At 52.6% G+C, this 19,459-nt stretch overlaps 1 protein-coding gene across 1 annotated transcript in view; it reads right to left on the reverse strand.

Annotated features, from left to right (window-relative positions):
* Positions 1–19,459, reverse strand: part of PPID (peptidylprolyl isomerase D) — a 149,440-nt gene that overhangs the window by 40,391 nt on the left and 89,590 nt on the right. Inside the window, exon 7 of the mRNA XM_069631340.1 lies at positions 16,759–16,900. Coding sequence (XP_069487441.1) covers positions 16,759–16,900 — 142 coding nt within the window. The remainder of the gene's footprint in view (positions 1–16,758; positions 16,901–19,459) is intronic.

Below are 19,459 nucleotides of genomic sequence, written 5' to 3' on the forward strand. Positions count from 1 at the left end.
GGAACCAGATCCCCGGCCCTATCCAAGGAAGCCCAGGATCTGTGGCATTGGGCCGTCGCCCAAGGGATGTTTCTGGTGCCTCTTCATCTGGCAGGAATAAAAAACACGATCGCCGACTCACTCAGCTGAGAGCTGCGCTCGTGCCACGAGTGGCAACTACGCCAGGATCAAGTGGATCGTCTCTTCTGACGATGGGGCGAACCCCAAATCGATCTCTTCGCGACGGCGACAAATTCCAAGTGCCGGAGGTTCGCCAGCAGGTTCCCCCAGCCGAGGAGCATGGGCGATGCTTTCTGGTTCCCCTGGGACGGCCTATTTCTTTATGCGTTCCCTCCGCTGCCGTTGCTGCTCCGACTCATCAACCAGCTCAAGAGGTCCCGGTGCAGGATGATCCTCGTCGCACCGGAGTGGCCGAGACAGATCTGGTTCCCGGACCTTCTGGACTTGTCAACGTCCACACCAGTCAAGCTGCCGACGGTATGCAGACGACCTCTCCAGAGAAGGAGGCGCCATTCTTCACCACAACCCAGAGTCGCTGAACTTGCAGGCCTGGCTCCTGCAGCACTATAGTTTGGAGGGTAGGACATCCCGGCCGACTGCAGAGAGGTTCTTGCAAAGGCCAGGGCGTCCTCAACTTTCAAGTGCTACGGACATAAATGGAAGAGGTTCTCTGTCTGGTGCCGTGCACAGAAGATTAACCCTCTGCGGATTACGGCCTCCACAAGTATTGCCGTACCTACTGTCATTGGCCAAGGCTGGACTAGCTCACGCTTCCATCAAGATACATCTGGCCGCCATCTCACGATACACCAGAACTACGGGACGGGCGTCCTTGTGGTCTCATCGACTGGTGAAGGAATTTTTGAAAGGATTGTTCCGATCATTCCCGCCGCTGAAGGCCCCTGCCCCGGCGTGGGTGCTCACCGTGGTGCTGACCAGGCTCATGGGGCCCCCATTTGAGCCTATGCATTCGGCAGCGTTGAAGTTTCTGTCGTGGAAGACAGCGTTTCTCGTCGCCATCACCTCCGCACGACGAGTGGGAGAGATCCAGGCCCTATCTTGCAAGCCTCCATACTTGACTTTTCATAACACGAGGGTGGTGCTGAGGACGCACCCCTCCTTCATGCCCAAGGTGCCGTCGGACTTCCACCTCAACGAGCCCTTGGTGTTGCCAGTTTTCTTCCCGTCGCCTTCGACGCCGGCCGAGAGGACTCTGCACTCGCTGGACGTAGCTAGAGCGCTGAAGGTCTACGTGGACCGCACAAAGTTTTCGGAAGATATCACAGCTGTTTGTGAACTTTGGGACTGTGTATCAAGGGAAGGCTCTCTCGAAGACTTCCATTTCCAGATGGCTCTCCGGCTGCATCATGCACTGTCACCGGTTGGCAAACTGACTGCTGCCCGGCCGTCCGAGAGCCCATTCGACCAGAGCGATCGCTGCTACCGCGGCGTTCCTGTCTGGTGTGCCCCTGCTGAACATCTGCAGGGCTGCGACGTGGAGGTCGAAGCACACCTTCACAAGATTCTACTGCGTCGATCGGGTCTCCAGGAAGGAGTCCAGGGTCGGCCAAGCAGTGCTGCGCAACCTGTTCGCTTAAGGTGAGCCTGGTGAGGAGGTAAGAGATGCTTAATGTTGAGTTGTTGTATTGCTTAATGTTGAGCCTGTTGCCACCTCCCGTGGTTGTGCATGTGTGTTAATGCTATGTATTCTCTTATTCATGAGCATGTGAATCCATGCCAGACCCCATGCTGTAGAAGGAACAAGTTACTTACCTGTAACTGTTGTTCTCCAGCATGGGTCTGGCATGAATTCACATGCGAACCCTCCCGCCTACCCCTCTGTGGCTCTTCGGTCATGCTGCCACTTTATGTGCTACCAAATCTGAGGATGGCTGCCAGAGGCGGGGCTTAGGGAGAAGGCAGTCATTGGCTGGGGGCAGTATGACCCAGAGACCAGTGATTGGTTACTACTAAGAAAGATCAGAAACGAACTGATACTGATTTTTTTCTATACCGAGGATTCCCAGCCTGACGGGGGAATATTCATGAGCATGTGAATCCATGCCAGACCCATGCTGGAGAACAACAGTTACAGGTAAGTAACTTGCTCCATACCTGGCACTCCTTGCCCACCGCATCGCCACTATCCGTCCCAACTTTCAGTGCTATACGGACGATACCCAGCTCATTTTCAGGCTACCCTTGGCCGCCTCCTCTCCTTCCCTCATCTCTGACTGTCTGCCATCCAGGAGTGGTGTGCCGCCAACGACCTCTGCCTTAATGCCAGTAAGACTGAGATTCTACTCATCGGCACACCCACGCCCTCTGCAACTTATCCAGACCAGGACTGCAAGACTTGTCCTTGGCCTTAAGCCTAGGGATCGTATCTCTCCAGGACTGAAATCCCTGCACTGGCTCCCATTGGCTGCGAGGATTAAGTTCAAAACCCTCTGCATTGTACACAAGGCCTTCTGGGTTCTGGGGCCGAAATACCTTCAACTCTCTTCCTAAATATCTTCCTTCTCGAGCTCTTCGCTCATCCACCTCCACCTCCCTCAGTGTCAGTCGCTTCTCGAAACAACAAGTTGGTGGCAGATTACTCTCTTCGGCTGGGGTCTCTCTCTGGAACAGCCTTCCTGCCTCCCTGAAACTCTAGGAGAACATCTCCGGTTCTGGAAGAACCTCAAAACCTTCCTCTTTGCCTCTGCTTTCTCTCCCCTGCCGATTTCCTGACTGAAACTGCTCAGGTTACCTGGCCACCCTTTCTGATCTCTGGCCCAGGCTCTGTTATTTGCCCACTTGCACTGCCTCCCTGGCTACCCCTGCACCTGGGGACCGTTGTTCTGTATCCCTACAGTCCCCTACCAGCACTTTTGTCTGCACTTCCTAGCACTTGCCACCAGCTGGCCATTTATTTTCTTATTTATTCCACTCCCCCCCCCCCCCCAATGTAACTGCACCTTCCCCTCACCCTTCCCCTGCCTTCCCATGCACTTGCGCGATCTGAATGACACTTGGCCTAGTAGGATCGTTGTTGGTCCTCCCTGTGTTTCCCCCCCCCCCCCCTTGCCTCGTCGCGCCTTGAAACACTTAGATTGTAATAGTTATGCTGTAGTTCCTGTTAAGTACTCCAAACCTGGAAGCAGCTGACAAGTCGACCACTAGAGCTGAATCCAAAGAGGAAGATGAAGAAACTACAGCCGTAGCGATTTCCAGCGACCAGAGAGCCCGTTGTGTAACCAGAGACTGCTGTAAACCTCCCTTACAATCAACCTGGGGATCCTGAAAAGGATGACCCTGACCCAGGAAGACCTGCATTTTGAGCCATCCCATGTCCTTCTGCGACCTTGTTAGGCTGCAATACCCCAATACCCTGGGACCTCGAGCTACGAGGATAGCTCAGGGGCAATGTGCTCGCCTTAGAAGCAAGACAACATGGAGCAAAGCAGGTTCGATCCCTGGGTCCGCGCTTAGTAACTGCTGGGTATTAAGCGCGTTATAAATGACATATGATAACGGAGTGGTGTGTTACCTAGTAGCCCCTTATCCTACATTCTCATGAAAAAATAATTGTTACCCTCACTACTTTAAACGGCTGGTGGTAGTGGTTTAAATTTCCTACCATTGGGCTTTTCTAAGGCAGGCTGAATCCTCCGCTGCAGCATAGCACCCACGGATTATCATTTTGTCAAAATGGCCCCGGTCGTCTTTTTTTGCCATTTTCTGTTTATGAGGTCTTTCTTGGGTTTAACTCTGCACGTTGAGCCAGGTTTGAGCCCTTTGTTGGTTTTGCCTTTGGCAGGCTTCAGCCCTGAAACCCGCCTCTGGCTACAGTGTATCTGGAAAGGCAGGATGTGAGGGAGGTTCCCAAAACCCCCCCCCCCCCGCCTTGTCTCTAGCAGTGCATGAATGCAACCAGTCCTGATTGGTTGGCTGTCCTTCTAGGACAGCCACCCTGCTGTTTGACAGCCTAGGCTGTGCATGAATGGGGGGGGAAAGGAACAAGTTACTTACCTGTAACTATTGTTCTCCAGCATGGGTCTGGCATGGATTCACATGCTCATGAATATTCCCAGTCAGGCCAGGAAAACTTGGTAAAAGAAAAAAACTTTCACTTACAAACTGTCTTTCTCCTCTAAACCAATCACGGAGCTCTGGATCATACTGCCCCAGCCAATGACTGCCCTCACCCTAAGCCCCTCCTCTGGCAGTCATCTTCAGATTTGTTAAGCATGTAAAGTGGCAATATGACCACGAAGATCTGCAGAGAGGACGGCTGAAGGGTACAGGTAAGTAACTTGTTCCTTCTCCAGCATGGGTCTGGCATGGATTCACATGCTCATGAATAAATACATAGCAGTACACCATTACACAACCACGGGAGGTGGCAAGGCTCAACAGAAGCAATTACTCTTACCTACGGAATAGGCTCACCTTCAAGCAAACAGGATGCATAGCATTGCTTGGCCAACCCTGGACAGTTCTCTGGATTCCCTGTTGACGCAATAGACTCTTGTGAAGGTGTGCGTGGACCTCCGCGATGTCCAGCAGGGGGCACACCAAACAGGAACGCAGTCGTCGCAGCGATCGATTTGCCAACCGATGACAGTGTGTGATACAGCCGGACAGCCACCTGGAGATGGAAGCCTTGGACAAGGCCTTCCCATTGTTCACAGAACCAAAGTTCACGAACAGTTGAGACGGCTTCCTGAAACTTAGTGTGTGTGCCACATCGAACTTCACAGCACAAGCCACATCCAGCAAGTGCCATGTCCTTTCAGCCGGCGACGAAGGTTTCAGAAAGAACACAGGTAACACCAAAGGCTTGTTGCGGTGGAATTGCAATGGAACCTTTGGCATGAAGGAGGGGTGCGTCCGCAACACCCCCGTGATGTCGTGAAAAGTCAGATGAGGCTGTTTGCAGGAAAGGGCCTGGATCTCACCTACCCTCCTGGTAGAGATGATGGCCACGAGGAAAGCCATCTTCCATGGGAGGAACTTGAGGGGCCTGATGCATAGGCTCGAAGGGAGCCCCCATGAGCCTTGTCAGCACCACGTTGAGTTCCCACGCCGGGGCAGCCGCCTTTACCGGCGGGAACCATCAAAACAGACCTTTGAGGAACTCCTTGACGAGACGATGGGACAAAAAGAAGACCATTCCGGAGACCTGGTGTAGTGGTAGGTCGTCGCCAGATGCACTTTGATAGAGGCGTGTGCCATCCCTGCCTTGGTCAAGGACAACAAGTATAGAAGAATCTGCGGGGATGTGACCCTCGGAGGGTTGTCCTTCTGTGTCCGACACCACGTTACGAAACATTTCCACTGGTGCCCATAGCACTCAAGAGTCAACAACGCGGCTATTCCAAGATGGCCACCGGCAACGACTAGACGTGCCGACGGCTGCTCCCGTACCCCGAGGCCTGTGTTTGGGACCCACCACCCCCCGGGGGCACAAGGCAGCAGCGGAAGATGTGGGGGCCAGGCAGCGGACAATTCTGGGCGCCGCAACCCCAGCCTGAGCGCGGCGCCGGCTGCCCATTCAGCCGCGGTAGGAGAGGGCTGCCGATCCGCGGCAACAAGCTCCCTCTGCTCGTTCAGCAGGGGAAGATTGCCGGCACGGAGCGTTGTGGCGGCTGTGGCAGCGCGGGCGGCCTGGAGCCCCGCGGAGTCCGACGCAGCCCGCAGAGGGGAGACCCGAGAATCCCTCTGGATAGGCACCACCCGGGGCCCGGACACCCCACCAGCGGAAGAGGTACTGATCCCCAGCATCCAGAGAGCAGGGAGCGGGGGTGCCGGAGCGGCTGCGCCTGAGGCAACCACCAGAAGAGGTGAGGAGTGGTTTTCTCCCTGCTGGCCCACCGGGCCCTGCCACCTGGTGTGGGCGGGCCAGGGCGACAAGGACATTTTTTTTTCTTTTTTTTTCTCCTCCTCGCTTCTCTACGGCGCGGCTCTCCCTTGGCCCGGGGAGCGAGGAAGGGATAGCGGTGCCTGCTCGAGGAAGGAGGAAGGGCTGAGGCTCAGCCCCTGGAGCTGGAGGAGCCGGCCTCTGGACCTGAGCGGGAGCGGGAGCCCTCCCTTGGAGCTAGTCCCCTGGATGCTGAGGGACGGGGGGGGTGACTCTGGTAGGAGCAGGGGTGGCGTCATCCCCCCCCCCCGGTGTCCAGCAGTGAAGGGCTCTGGAGGGGGCCGAGAGGCATCAGGGAGCTGTTGGACATATCCGGCCCGGTCTTGTTGGGCCCAAGGACACGGAGGACACCAGGATCCCGATGCCCTCCAGGGCTAAGGGCAAAGCAACGCGGTCCGGCCAGCGCATGGGAGACCCCACGGCTACCCTCCCTTCCATGTGGTCGACGATGGACACTAGAAATAACAGAGGGGACAATAATGGACAACACAAGAAGCAGCCGGCCAGGGAGGGGGCGGGGGACCAGGAGCTTCTGACACGACAGGACCTTAGAGGGGAGATGCAGGCTCTAGGTGAAACCCTACCTAAAACATTTCAGGATCAGTTTCAGTTAATGAGAGCTGACTTGAATGTCGCGCTGGGAGAGTTAAAACAGGACATGGCTCAGCTAGTGGAGAGAACAGACCTGCTGGAAAGGGGCGTGCAGGAGGTGGAAAAGGATTCGACAGCCAACGGGGAAGCTATTGATCGGCTGGACCTGGCGACGCGCAACTTAGAAGCCCAAGTGGAGGATCTTGAAAATAGATCAAGGAGGGTCAATATCAGGGTGAAGCTCCTGCTGGAATCGGTAGGAGATAAAGGACCTAAAGGGAGAAATGGAGACTTTTCATGGGACTTTTGGGTGAGGGGGACCACCAACCGATCAAGCTGGACAGGGTACATAGAGTGGGCTGACTCTCCCGCGGACCCAATGCTAGGCCTCGAGATGTCCTGGCCGCGTTCGCGCAGTACGCCCAAAAGGAGGCGGTCCTGAGCACCACGAGGCTCCAAGAGCCAGTGCGCTACAAGGGCCAGGAGATCGCCCTGTTTCAGGATTTGGCATACAGCACCCTAGTGAAGAGGAGGAATATGGGTCCAGCCCGCAGAGAGCTCACTAGAAGGAGGCATTAAGTACAGGTGGACCTTTCCATTTGGGCTTGTGTTCGAGTGGGAGGGAGTCCAAAAGGAGGGCTACTACTCTGCAGGAGGCGGCCAATATCATTCACGTGGACCTTGAGGATGGAGGGGGGGCGCCCAGCCGAGAGCCTCGGCCCTTGGCAAAAGTAGCAGACCGTGGTCATGGTCCACAGCTGGCGAAAAAACAAGAGAGTGGGACAGAGGGGTCCGCAGGAGAGGGGGGGATGGGTGCACGAGGGGAGGAGGAGGGAGCAGCATCTGGGTTGGGATAACATTGCTGCATTGAACCGGGAAAGTTCTTAAATCGGAGGTGGTGGGGTATAGGCTGTTTACAGATCCAGGGGGGGGGGGGGGCGAGGGGAACCCACCAGCGGGATTGAGCCAGCAGTATACCCGTACGGGGAGGGGCCCTCTGCGAGGGAGAGCTGGAGTTGACACGAGGGGGACCGAGTGTCGGGAGGTATTGCTCTGCGGCTTTCGTACGGGTTAGCAGGCGCGCGGCACCTTCCACAGGGTGTTTGGGGGTTCATCTGAGGCAGTTTCTCGTTCCAAATTCTTGTGGGGGGGGCGGGGGGATCGTGGGGTCAGTAGGGAGGGGGCAGTACGGGGGTGGTCACAGCAGACACCGGGGAGGGTAACTCGAGTGGATAGTGGGTGGGGGACCGAGGGGGGAGGAGGGAGCCCGAGACCCAGATCAGGAAGGAGGGGAGGATGGAGGCCGGGGGCGGTTGAAGGGGGCGCCACTTGTTCAAACACTGCTTTCCTGTGGCTAACACAATGTGAGGGGGCTTAACTCCCCCCTCAAGCGTACGAAGTTGGAGCAATTCACTAGATCCCACAAGCCGGACGTGCTGGCCTTACAGGAAACCCACTTGAGGCAGCAAGATCAGGGCCGGCTACGCCTGAAGGGGTTCCCGCAGATATGGTTTGCGTCTGGTCCAGTCGATTTTAGGCTACAAGAGATCCTCAGAGATAGTAACGGAAGATATATTATGGCGAGGGGGACAATACTGGGGCCATGCTACACTATTGCGTCAGTGTATGCCCCCAATGTGGGCCAGGATCAGTTCCTGCGGGATACCTTGAGCACCCTGGAGAAGTTCGCGAGGGGTCAAGTGGTTCTGATGGGGGATTTTAATTTGGCTTGGGACAGAAGTCGGGACCGCTCCTGTCTTGGAAGGGGAAGGGGGGGGGGGCGTAGTAGCCTCTGCTCTATTGAGGGATAGGTGGGAAGAGGCCGGCTTGCGGGACGTCTGGCGGGTGTTACGGGAAGACGAGGAAGGTTTTACTTTCCTCTCGGAGGTTCACAGGACCCTGTCCCGTATTGATTATATTTGGGTTTCTCCTAGTCTACTCGGAGAGGTGGGGGCGGTGGAGGTGGGCCCGCTGGGAATAGCCGACCACAAGGTTGTGCAAATGACTGAGGCTTGGAAGGCGAAGGCCGGGGGTGTGGGGCTGGAAATTCCCAGGGGAGCTTCTGAGGGACCCTGTGATACGTGGGGAGCTGGAGGGCAGGATTCAAGAGTTTTTGGTAAGGAACACCTGCATGGATACGAGTTTGAGCACAAGATGGGACGCCTTTAAGGCTACTCTGGGGGGGGGGGGCTCATTGCATTAAAGGCGGAGAGAAATAAAGCGTTTAGGGGCCTGGAGGCTCAGCTCGAGAGGGAGGTTGAGGCTGCTAGATCCCGGATGCGGGAAACCCCCACAAGGAACATATACAGGGAATACAGGCTCGCGGAGGGTCAGCTCGGGATCCTAAGAACTAATGAGGCAGAAGAAGCCATGTTGAGGGTCCGACAAAAAATTCTATGCTAAGGCCAAGAAGGCAGGCTCACTGCTAGCTCGCCTCCTGAGGGGTCAGAGGGAACAGAAAGTAATTCAGGCCATTAAAGACCAGGGGGCTAGGAGCCTGACCCGAGCTGACGAAATAAAGGGGAGGTTGGTGGAGTTCTACGAAACCCTTTACTCCTCCCAGCAGCCGGCCCCACTCCCGCAGGAAGAGTTCCTAAGGGATTTACCTCTTCCGCAACTGTCCGGAGAGGAGGGTGAGGAGCTGGGCCGTCCCATTACGGAGGACGCGGTGAGGGCGACAATAGCATCCCTTCCCCTTAACAAGGCTCCCAGGCCCGACGGGTATCCCGCTTCCTTCTACAAGGCATTCTCCCATCTCTTGGTCCCACATTTAACACAGCTATATAATTCATTCGGAGCCGAAAGCGGAATTACCCCGACGATGGAAGAATCTAAAATTATTCTCATTCATAAGGCAGGGAAAGACCCGGAGGAATGCACCTCCTACTGTCGTATCGCCCTCATCAACACAGAGGCAAAAATCTTCACGAAGATTCTGGCAAGGCGTCTGGAAAAACACCTACCCACGCTCATTCATCAAGACCAGTCGGACTTTGTGTTGGGACGGCAAACTGCCGACAACATAAGGAGGGTCGCCCACCTGGTGGAGAAAGCACGTAAGACGGCCACTCCGGCGATCCTTTTAGCACTTGACGCCGAAAAGGCGTTTGACTGGGTGGAGTGGTCGTTCTTATTCCGGGTGATGGGCATGATGGGTCTGGGGGAGGGTTTCATGAACCTGGTTTCCGCGAATTATAAGAACCCCACGTCACGCATACTGGTTAACGGGGAGGTGTCCCAGTCTTTTAGGCTCCAGCGGGGGACAAAGCAGGGGGGCCCCCTCTCCCTGTTACTTTACGCTATTCTATCTGGAGCCTCTCCTTTTGGCACTCCGCCAGGCAGAAGACATCAGGGGTATTCCTGTCGGAGGGAATCAACACAAAGTAGCGGCCTTCGCCGACGATATGTTGCTCCCACCAACTAACCCAAAGGGGTCCCTCCAAGCATGCATAGCCTTACTAACCACCTTTGGCGAAATCTCAGGCTTGCGGGTTAACTTCCAAAAGTCGGAATTATTGAATTTGTCTCTGGGGGTACAGGAGGCGAGGGAGATGTCCCCGTTCAAGTGGAGCCCGTCTGGGTTGTGGTATCTGGGAGTAAAGATAAACCCCTCGTTGGCGGGGTGGTACGGGGCAAACTACGAGCCGATTCTCCTAGCAATTAAAAAAGACTTACGGAAGTGGGGAGCCCTGCCAATCTCCTGGTTGGGCAGGGGAGCAGTCCTTAGAATGGTGATCCTCCCTCGAGTACTTTACCTTGAGGGTTCCTGAGAGTTTCTTCAGGAGGCTGGACCGGGTGACCAGGGAATTCATTTGGGGTGGGAAGAGATCGCGTATATCTAGGCAGTTACTTACGGCATCTAGGGAAGGGGGGGGGGGGGGGCTTGGCATTCCCCGACTTTCACCGCTATCATGAAGCGGCACAGCTTAGGGTAATCAAGGAGTGGTTCTCGAAGGATTACCTGAAGCACTGGGTGAAGATGGATAGGGCAGTTGCCCGACACCACCTAGGCGAGGTCTTGTGGCTCCCACGCAGGCTGAGACCGGCCCACCTCTATTTGAGTGCCATCACTAAAAGCATGGTTGACAGTTGGGATTGTGCGGATTACATCCTTCCCTTCAACTTTTACCCCTCTCTTTAATAATGGGGACTTTTCACTGGGACTGGAGAGGGGGTTGTTTCTTTCATGGGAGCAGGGTGGGGGGTGGGGTGTAGAACCTTGAGGGACATGTTCACCGGGGAGGCGGTGAAAACATGCGAGGAATGCAAACGGGAGTTTGGCCTGGGGGAGCGGTAGAGGCACCGGTATTTCCAAATCAGGCATTGGGTTATGTGTGCGGAGGTTCGGAGAGCCGCAACTAGAGATTTAACCCACTTTGAAAGGTTCATAACCCACGAGGGATCAGATTTGTACAAACAGTTGGAGAGATCCAGCTCGAGTGTCAGTTGGGCCTACATGGAGGTCTGGGGGCGGTACGCTGGGGTTCGAATGGAGCTGAGGGACTGGGAGAGGCTGTGGTGAAAGATTCCTAAGGTTGCAAAAGCGATCCAGTTGCGGGAAGGCTGGTACAAATATCTGTACGGGTGGCACTACACTCCCGCCCGACTTCACGCTATGTATCCGGCTACCTCAGGGGAGTGCTGGAGGGGTTGCGGGGAAATAGGCACGGCCAAGCACATATGGTGGGATTGCTCCGTCATACGACCTTTCTGGAGCGTAATCATGAGCGCGCTCGCCCAGGCTCTGGGGGGGGTGGGGTGGGAGGCACCAGGAACCTCAGGAGATTTTATTGGGGTTAGGCGGGCGAGAAAATGAAGTGGAAAGGAGGGGGTGTACCAAGGCGAAAGTAATATTTACATTGGCTGCTATGTCCCTCATTGCGCAGAAGTGGAAAGGCCCCATGACCCCCACAGAGCAGGAATGGCTAAGGAAAATGTGGGATATCGTCTCCTTGGAATGGGCAACGTATGCAGCAGACAGCAAACTGGAAGCCTTTTATGCGGATTGGAGGGAAACCCTGGAATACTTGAAAGGGGAATTCAGGGAACAATGGTGCCTCCAGAGACTTAAACTGTTGGACATCTTTAACTAAAAAAGTGATTGGGAAACGGTTAAAGGGAAGGACTATGGGGGCTGTGACGGGAGGTTGGGGGGATGTGGGGGTTTATTTCATTGTTGAACCTTATATGTTTCTCTTTGTTAATAAAACAATAAAAAAGTTTTAAAAAAAAAAAAAGTCAACAACGCTCTGGCCCGGAGCCAAGCCTTCAGGTTCAGAGACCCTGGGTCGTGATGTAGGATTGCGCCTCCTTCTCTGGTGAGCAGATCCACGACCATCAGCAGCTTGACCGGGGGCAACGGACAGGCTGAGAAGATCCGATACCAAATCTACCTCTGCCACGTCAGAGCGACGAGGTTCATCCTGCATCGGCACAGTTGGAGTTGTTTGATGACTCGCAGCAGGAGAGGAAAAGCGTACAGGAACAGGCTGTCGCACGGGAAGGAAAACATGTCCCTCATGCTCCTCGGCTGGCGAATCTCTAGCATTTGGAATTCGTCGCAAACAAATCTATCTGGGGTCTGCCCCATCTGAGGAAGAGCCTTAGGTAGAATTCTCAGAAATTAACTAATTACCTTCTACCTTACAGACCCCCAGCTCTTTTTGCTTGACTTTAGGACTTTGAATTTCTAACCTGAAGACAGAGACATTTTTCCCCCACTCTCATGTATTTTTCTATGATTTGGACTCTTTCTTTTGACTTTGGAGTCTGACAAACGCCATAGGTATCTTTACATTGTGACACGCAGCACCTTCAATACAGTGACAAAGGGGAAGTCTTAGATTTCCCAGCGGTTTAAATAGCTTCTCTTGGTGAAACTACTGTTTCCAAGAGCAGTGAAGTGAAATTGACTACTTACATTTTATAACTTTTTAGATCCAGCACACACTATCTTACCATAGGGTGCTGGAGGGGTTTACTTAGTATCCCCTTTGTCTAGTTTCTCGTGTAACATTTGTATGTTACCCTTTCTACAATTAATGGCTGGTGGCAGTGGTTTACTTTTTCCTACCATTGTGTTTTTACCATGGGCTGCAATTGCAGCTGCAGGAGGACACCGATGGGTGCCCATTTTGTCAATATGACCCCAGTCTTTTTTCGCCGTTGCTTGTTGGAAAGGTCCTTGAGATTTACTCTGCGCGCCAAACCAGGTTTGGTCCCTTTGTTGGTTTTGTCTTTGGAGGGATTCTTTGGTGAAGCCCACCTCTGGCTCCAGCGTGTCTGGCAGGGGCAGGAAGTGTGGGAGGTGGCCAAAACCCCCAGTGCTTAATCCCCTTGATTACAGGAATGCACCCCAAAGGTGATTGGCTGGCTGGCTGTCCTTTGAGGACAGCCACCCTGCTGTGTGATCGACAGCTAGGCTGCAAATGGAGAAACCTGCATGCAAGGCTTTTTGCTTGGAAGGCGGAGTCAACCACTGGACAAAGGAATCCGAAGAACTTGGAAAAGACACCTGCTGCAACTCCTGGACCGATGGTTTGCCCAGTGAAGCCCTGCCGCAATGCCGAAGCTCTCAATTCTCCTCGACTAGAGAAGCCCTGCAACGGTTGACTGGCCCACCAACCCAAGGGGAGCAATCAACCCCAAAGTGAACTTGTTTGGACATCCTCTCGGAGCTTGCTGTACTTCCATTGCTGCTGCAGGAACCGATCTCCAGGGAGAGGACACCAGATCGAGTGCATCGCTTTTAAGTCGGACCTGAGCTCCAGGAAAATCCTCCGTACTCCCATGAAGCAGGACTAACCAAGCCTGAGCCACTTCCACAGCGTGCTGACCCCAGATGCGAGAAGTCCATTAAGGTATCCGAGAACCACTATGGTGCTGTTTGCGAGAACCACGAGGAGCTGAAACCGCGAAGTGCAGCTGATCTGATGTTTGCCCATTGCTGCCTCCAACCTTCCATTCGTAGTGCAGGAGTCCCTAGACGTCCTCCCTCTCGTCACCACGACTGAGGCCTAGGAACACAGGACCTGCAGACCTACACAGGAACAGAAGCCAGCTGGATCCAGTTTTCTTCAAACCAAAAGGTACTGTAAAACTAAGGACTTGCCTCTTGTTGTGTAGTCTTGCTAGCTCTCAGTCGAGACTGGTCTTGGTTGCCCTGGCAAAGTTGCTTGAAACGCTGCCCCTCAAGCCTCTGGCCCTACAGTGATTTCATTTTCTAAAAACATTTCTGAAAACATTGTGCAAGACTTTTACTGACCTGCAAAGAAGATCTTCAGCTCCCCTAGACTTTGATCAACTAACATTGGCTGTTCTGGCTCCGAGAGACTCTTCTGACTCTGTGCCTTTACCTTTCCCCCAGGAAAGGGTTACATTTACTTTGCATTGGAGGGTTCAAAGAGTACTTACCAGTTTATGAATTATTTGTTAACCTTTGTTTTATTCACCAATTTAACTTTTGCACCAAACTCATCATTTCTCTAAATGTACCAGTGATACATCAATGTCCACAGTGTCCTATTTAATCACCTGAGGGTGTGGGAAGTGTGTGCCATCCCGAATGGGTATCACCTGATTAGAGAAACTAAGTGTGTTTAGAAGTATATTTTGAAGTTTTACATGTTTTGCCACCTTCTGAAGAAGGCTTATATAACTGACTGTTAAATAAATTAATCATTGTTTAATCAAGAAACCTTGAGTGCAAGAGTTTATTTGAATACCTGTCATTGTGAATCTCTGTGTAAAAGCCCCACTGCTCACATTGACCCCTCTTGAGATAAGCCTGGCTGCTCAGCCACACTACCAACCTGTGTACAAAGTTTGAGTTCCTATTGCCAGGAGGACAAGGTTGCTGTAGTCTCTCAAAGGGTACTGCACACAATCTTGCCCAACAGCCGTCTTATACCAAACCTCCCGGTTGTATCTGGCCACGATCGCTAAGGTGTTGGCCGCCATCGCCGCTGAGTAGATTTCCTTTCTATCTATGGAATCCCATTTCTTCCCCTCGTTATCCGGGGGTGCGGATGAAGAAGACTAACTCAACAATTTCTTCCTGGCGGCCACCGAGTCTGGCGACGGTTGAGACCGTAGACACTTGGGTGCAGACTCCGGCCCCCTGCATTTCTTTGAGGCGGGGTTCCTCAGCAGGGCCAGCCCCTCATCCCAAACGTCGTCCTGGAGCGGGACCAACAGGATGGTCTTCCTCTTCACCTCCCAGCGCCGATACAGGAATCCCTCCTATTTTGGGGTGAGCTGAAAAATATCTGATGCACGAGTGATCAGGGAATGAGGATCCCACTTCCTCTGCTGGAGAAGCTCTCTGCTGTGGCGACGGAGGATCTTCTGCCGTCGTCGTCCGGGCCAGGGAGGTCACGGTTGGATGTCTCCTCCTCTTCTTCGCTGGCGGTTGCCCCGGGGTGGTGCCGTCAGCATCCTCCTCTGAATCTACGAAACCAGCGTGTGGAGGGTCAAGGGGATATCCTGCAAAAGGTCTCTAGGAGGCACCTGGGGGAGGACAAGGTCACTGGGCCCAGCACCCATGTCATCCCGGTCAATGGTGTCGCTGTTGTCACCTCCAGCGGGCGTCGTCCCAACTTTCCCATCGTCACCACCCTGAATGGTGTGTACAGAAAGTATCTCCTCCTCGTCAGACGAAGAAATGTCCGTTCCCTGGAGTTCTTCTCCGCCCCTGAGGTCCGGCATCCTCGTCTCCGAAGTCTTTGGCTGGCTTGGCCGAAACCTCCCTCCTTGGAGAAAGAGCCACTGTGGCTGCTGCTGGGGTACCCTGGACCGGGTCAGCCCCTTTTGCCCTTTTGAAAGGGAGGCCACCACCAACTCAATCAAGGACGATGATTTGGCCTGGATCACCCGGGCCTTCTTGGACAGGTCGGACACCTTCTCCTGCGTCTCACGCAGCTTCCCCGAGGTAGCTGAAGATCAAGGCAGACAGACTGAACATGCCCTGACCGGCGCAGGAGCGGCGACCGACGGAAGCAGACTTGCGGTGCTTGGCCTTGTGTTGGGCCCCCACGGATGGTGCACCCTCAAGGACTAAGAAGTCCACTCAGGTTGGCTGGATCCGGAAGAGGCATGCCACTGCGAAATCACCCGGGGTAGAGGCCCTGGCCTTGAGCCACGTCGCCAACCGAACAGGTCAATCCATCATGCGCTTGGTGAAGCCACAACAGATCTCACATTCTTCTTTATGCGTCGGGTGTAGGCAATACAGGCACTGGGAATGCTTGGTGTCCGTGAACATATTCCACAAACCGCAGCAAACCGCAGCTGGTGCACAGCTTGAAGAGGCAAGCATGGTTGTATTTCTCATCTGACATGATCCGCACAGTGTAAGCCTGAAGAACTTGTGGAGGTTTCCAAGAACACAACAATTTCTGCCCTCGAGGGAAAAGATGCCGAAAAAGGGGTCCCTGTTAACCGGAAGCATAATAGATGGAGCACACGGGTTCGATTGACCGAAAATAGAGTTGTCCCATCAAAAAAAAAGAAAAAACACAAACGCTCGAAGGACTCCCAACACGTAAACGTGCGGTAAAAATCTGAAGATGGCTGCCAGAGGAGGTGATAGGTAGAGGGCAGTCAGTGGCTGGGGGAAGTATGACCCAGAGCCCAGTGATTGGTTCATAGGAGAAAGACAGTTTAGAAACTAAACAAACTTTTTTCTTTCACCGAGGATTCCCAGCCCGACGACAGGGAATATTCGTAAGCATGTGAATCCATGCTGGAAATGTTTGCATCTAGTGTTGTAACCCCTCCAATATTGTGCATCTATCACAACTGTTTACTGTACCTTAAAACGAGCTTGCATGTACGCGAGAGTCGCATGGACTGGACTGGTTAGCCATCCCAGCACATGGTGAACCAGAAGCAAACACCCAGTAAACCAAGTAGGTTGAAATAGCTGGGCCGTACACAAAAGGAAAATATCCATCATGTTGTGGTTGCTTTAACACAGTAGCCAGTGTAAGGTTAGACAAAATAAAATGATTTGAAAGTCAATTTTTCCCCAAACTGGTAAAAATAAAGCAGGCATCAATTTCCACCCCCCAGTAAACGCAAGCTACACTTCGGTCGAACACAAGAATATGTCCTCCCTGAATGACATTTCAATAACCGCATGGCTTGCTATCTGCCCATTATGGAAAACTAACACTGTACCATGACTTCACAGAAGTCAGGTTTTTAGTTTAAGCAGATGCTAGTTTAGAAGGCATTAACAAGTGCACCCATAATAAACATACCTCATAACAGCTTTCAATGGCTGCCCGCCAGTCTGACATCTTCAGTTTACAAGCTGCAATGTTCAGGTTGCAACTTAGAGCGATGGGATTCAGCTTTTCAATGTTATCATCCCCAGTGACATCTTTAGAACTCTCCACATACCTGTCAAACAAATTACATTGTCAAAAATACTAGATACGCATTATGCACCATCATTGCAAGATATATAGATGCCATGTTCCGATGGCTAGAATAGGAAAAGCTATTACAAGGCATAAGTTTGCAAAGTCCAACGGATTACAGTAATACATCAAGTTAGTGGACGAGAAGCAGCCTTGAACATAGGAGTGGCCAGGGTGGGGAGTAGAGCAATTCTACCCTGGAAGCACAGCCACTTAGCAAACCTACCTGTACAGTACTGAGTTTACTATCCCCTGCCTCCCTCTCCCCCCACTACACAGGACCCTCAAATCTAGCTGCGGTGTAGTCTTGTACTCAAATTGCATTGTTAGGTGTAGGCGCATCTCCCTCTATACAGGATTCTCAAATCTAGATGTAGGCTCCATCTTTGTAAAATATATGCAGATACCTGCTACAGTATAAAACCTAAGTACATTGGTATAGGACTTCCAATTCTAGACCTGGACTAATATTGCTCCGGCCGAGCAATCTTGCAGTTTACGGTACGTATATCTCATACCACTAGTGTGGCCACAGGCCGCAGGCATGGCCAAGCATCCATTGTTAGGCAAAGTTTGTATGCAGTACCCTTTGGGTGCACTACCCACAACTCTAACTACAGGTATAGGAAACCCAACTTTGGTATAAGACTGTACTACACACTTTTGGTAGCGTGTTGAGCAGCCAGGCCCATCTCAGGAGGGGTCAAAGTGAGCTGTAGGGGAGTTGCACAGAGATTCACAGAGACAAGTATTCAAATAAACGCTTACAATCAAGGTTTCTTGAATAAACAATTAATATCAGTTAGAATAAGCCTTCTTCAAAAGGGAGCAATATAAAAAAAGTAACACAAATACGCTTCAATACTGTACACTCTTAGTTTCCAAATCAGTAAAGACCCTTTTGGGATGGCCCACAGACACAAGCTACATCCTCAGGTGACTTCAATAGCTAGGGTGCTGGGGACATTAATAACTTGCCGTTTGCATTTAGAATACTCTTAGAAGTTGGTAAAGGGAAAAGATCATTAGAACAAGAGACCACAAATATTCCGAAGCAAGCAAATACTTTGAGCGCCCAAGAAGAGTGAGTTCAGTACAACAGGCTAAGCCAAAGTCAATGGGCAAAAGTCTTATATAGGATGAAGCACTTCTGGTAGGGAAGTAGAAAAGTCTTTGCACAATGTTTTAGAAGTCTTTGAAGAAAAGAAGAATCAAATGTAGGGACACAAGTTGATTAGACTTGTGAGTAGTTGAATATGCAAGCAACACTACAGTAAGAGGTAAGTTCTCTAAGACTTTACAATCTTGCACTTTTCCAGCCTCAACCCACTAACCCACCCCTCCCTCCCTCTTTCAGAGCCGCCAGAGCGCCAGGGGACCACTCCGGTGGTGATAGTGCGCGGTACAAATGACCTTTAACATTAACAATACCTTTGTACAGAAGAAAAAGTACAGCAGATGACTTCTGCTCCTGTGCAGCTCTGCAGATCTGTTCCTGGGCCTCAGTCGTGGGGACAAGAGGGGGGACTCCTGCACTGCAATGGGACGGTCACCACTCGCAGCCATCAACCTTTCCAACAAGTGGCACCTCGGTGTTTCAGCTCTTCGTGACTACCTCAAATAGCAACACTGCGGTTCCTGGCTGTTGAGAGACATTCCTTGCTTCTGGGGTCCCGCACTCTGTTGAGGGGGCTCAGGCTTGGTCAGTCCTGCTTCCTGGGAGTCCGGAGGATCTTCCTGGAGCTCTTGGACAACTTAAAAGCAACACACAATCTGGTTTTCCTTTCCCTGCTAAACGGTTTCCAGCAGCAACTCTGTGGAAATTCAACCAGCTCCGAGACGGATGTCCGGGTGGCTTACTTTGGAGTTGATCAGTCCCACTAACTCAAGGGGAGAAGTTGTCCTTGCAGGGGCTTCCGTCGATACGAATTTGGAATTTCAGCAGAGCAGCAGGCAACCGGCAAATCAATGGTCCAGGAGTTGCAGCAGGCGCACTCTTAAAGTTCTTCTTCGGTTCCTTCGTCCAATGGTCGACTCTGCCTTCCAAGCCAAAAGCCTTGCCTTTTATTCAGTTCTCTCCCATTCATTCCAGCCTAGCTGTCAAGTCACCCAGCAGGGTGGCTGTCCTTGCCAGTCAGTCAGCCGGCCAATCACCACAGAGTGCATTTGGGTCTCATAGGAGACTAAGCACAGGGAGTTTTGAGCACCTCCCTCACTTCCTGCCTACCCCAGACACCCTGCCGCCAGAGGTGGCTTCACTCATGAATCCCACCAAATGCAAAGCAAACAATGGGACCAAACCTGGTTTGGCACGCAGAGTAAATCTCAAGAAGGACCTTTCCACAAAGAAACGGCGAAAAAAGAAGACGGGAGCCATTTTGACAAAAATGGCACCCTTGGGTGCTTTACTGCAGCTGCAAACGCAGCCCGTGGTAAATGCACACCACGGTAGTTAAAACGAAACCACTGCCACCAGCCATTCAGTGACAAAAGGGTAACAAAAAAATGTTACACGAGAAGCTAGACAAAGGGGATACTA

This window comes from Ambystoma mexicanum, chromosome 6q (assembly GCF_040938575.1).
Source record: "Ambystoma mexicanum isolate Mex_15411 chromosome 6q, UKY_AmexF1_1, whole genome shotgun sequence".
NCBI classification, from domain to species: domain Eukaryota; kingdom Metazoa; phylum Chordata; class Amphibia; order Caudata; family Ambystomatidae; genus Ambystoma; species Ambystoma mexicanum.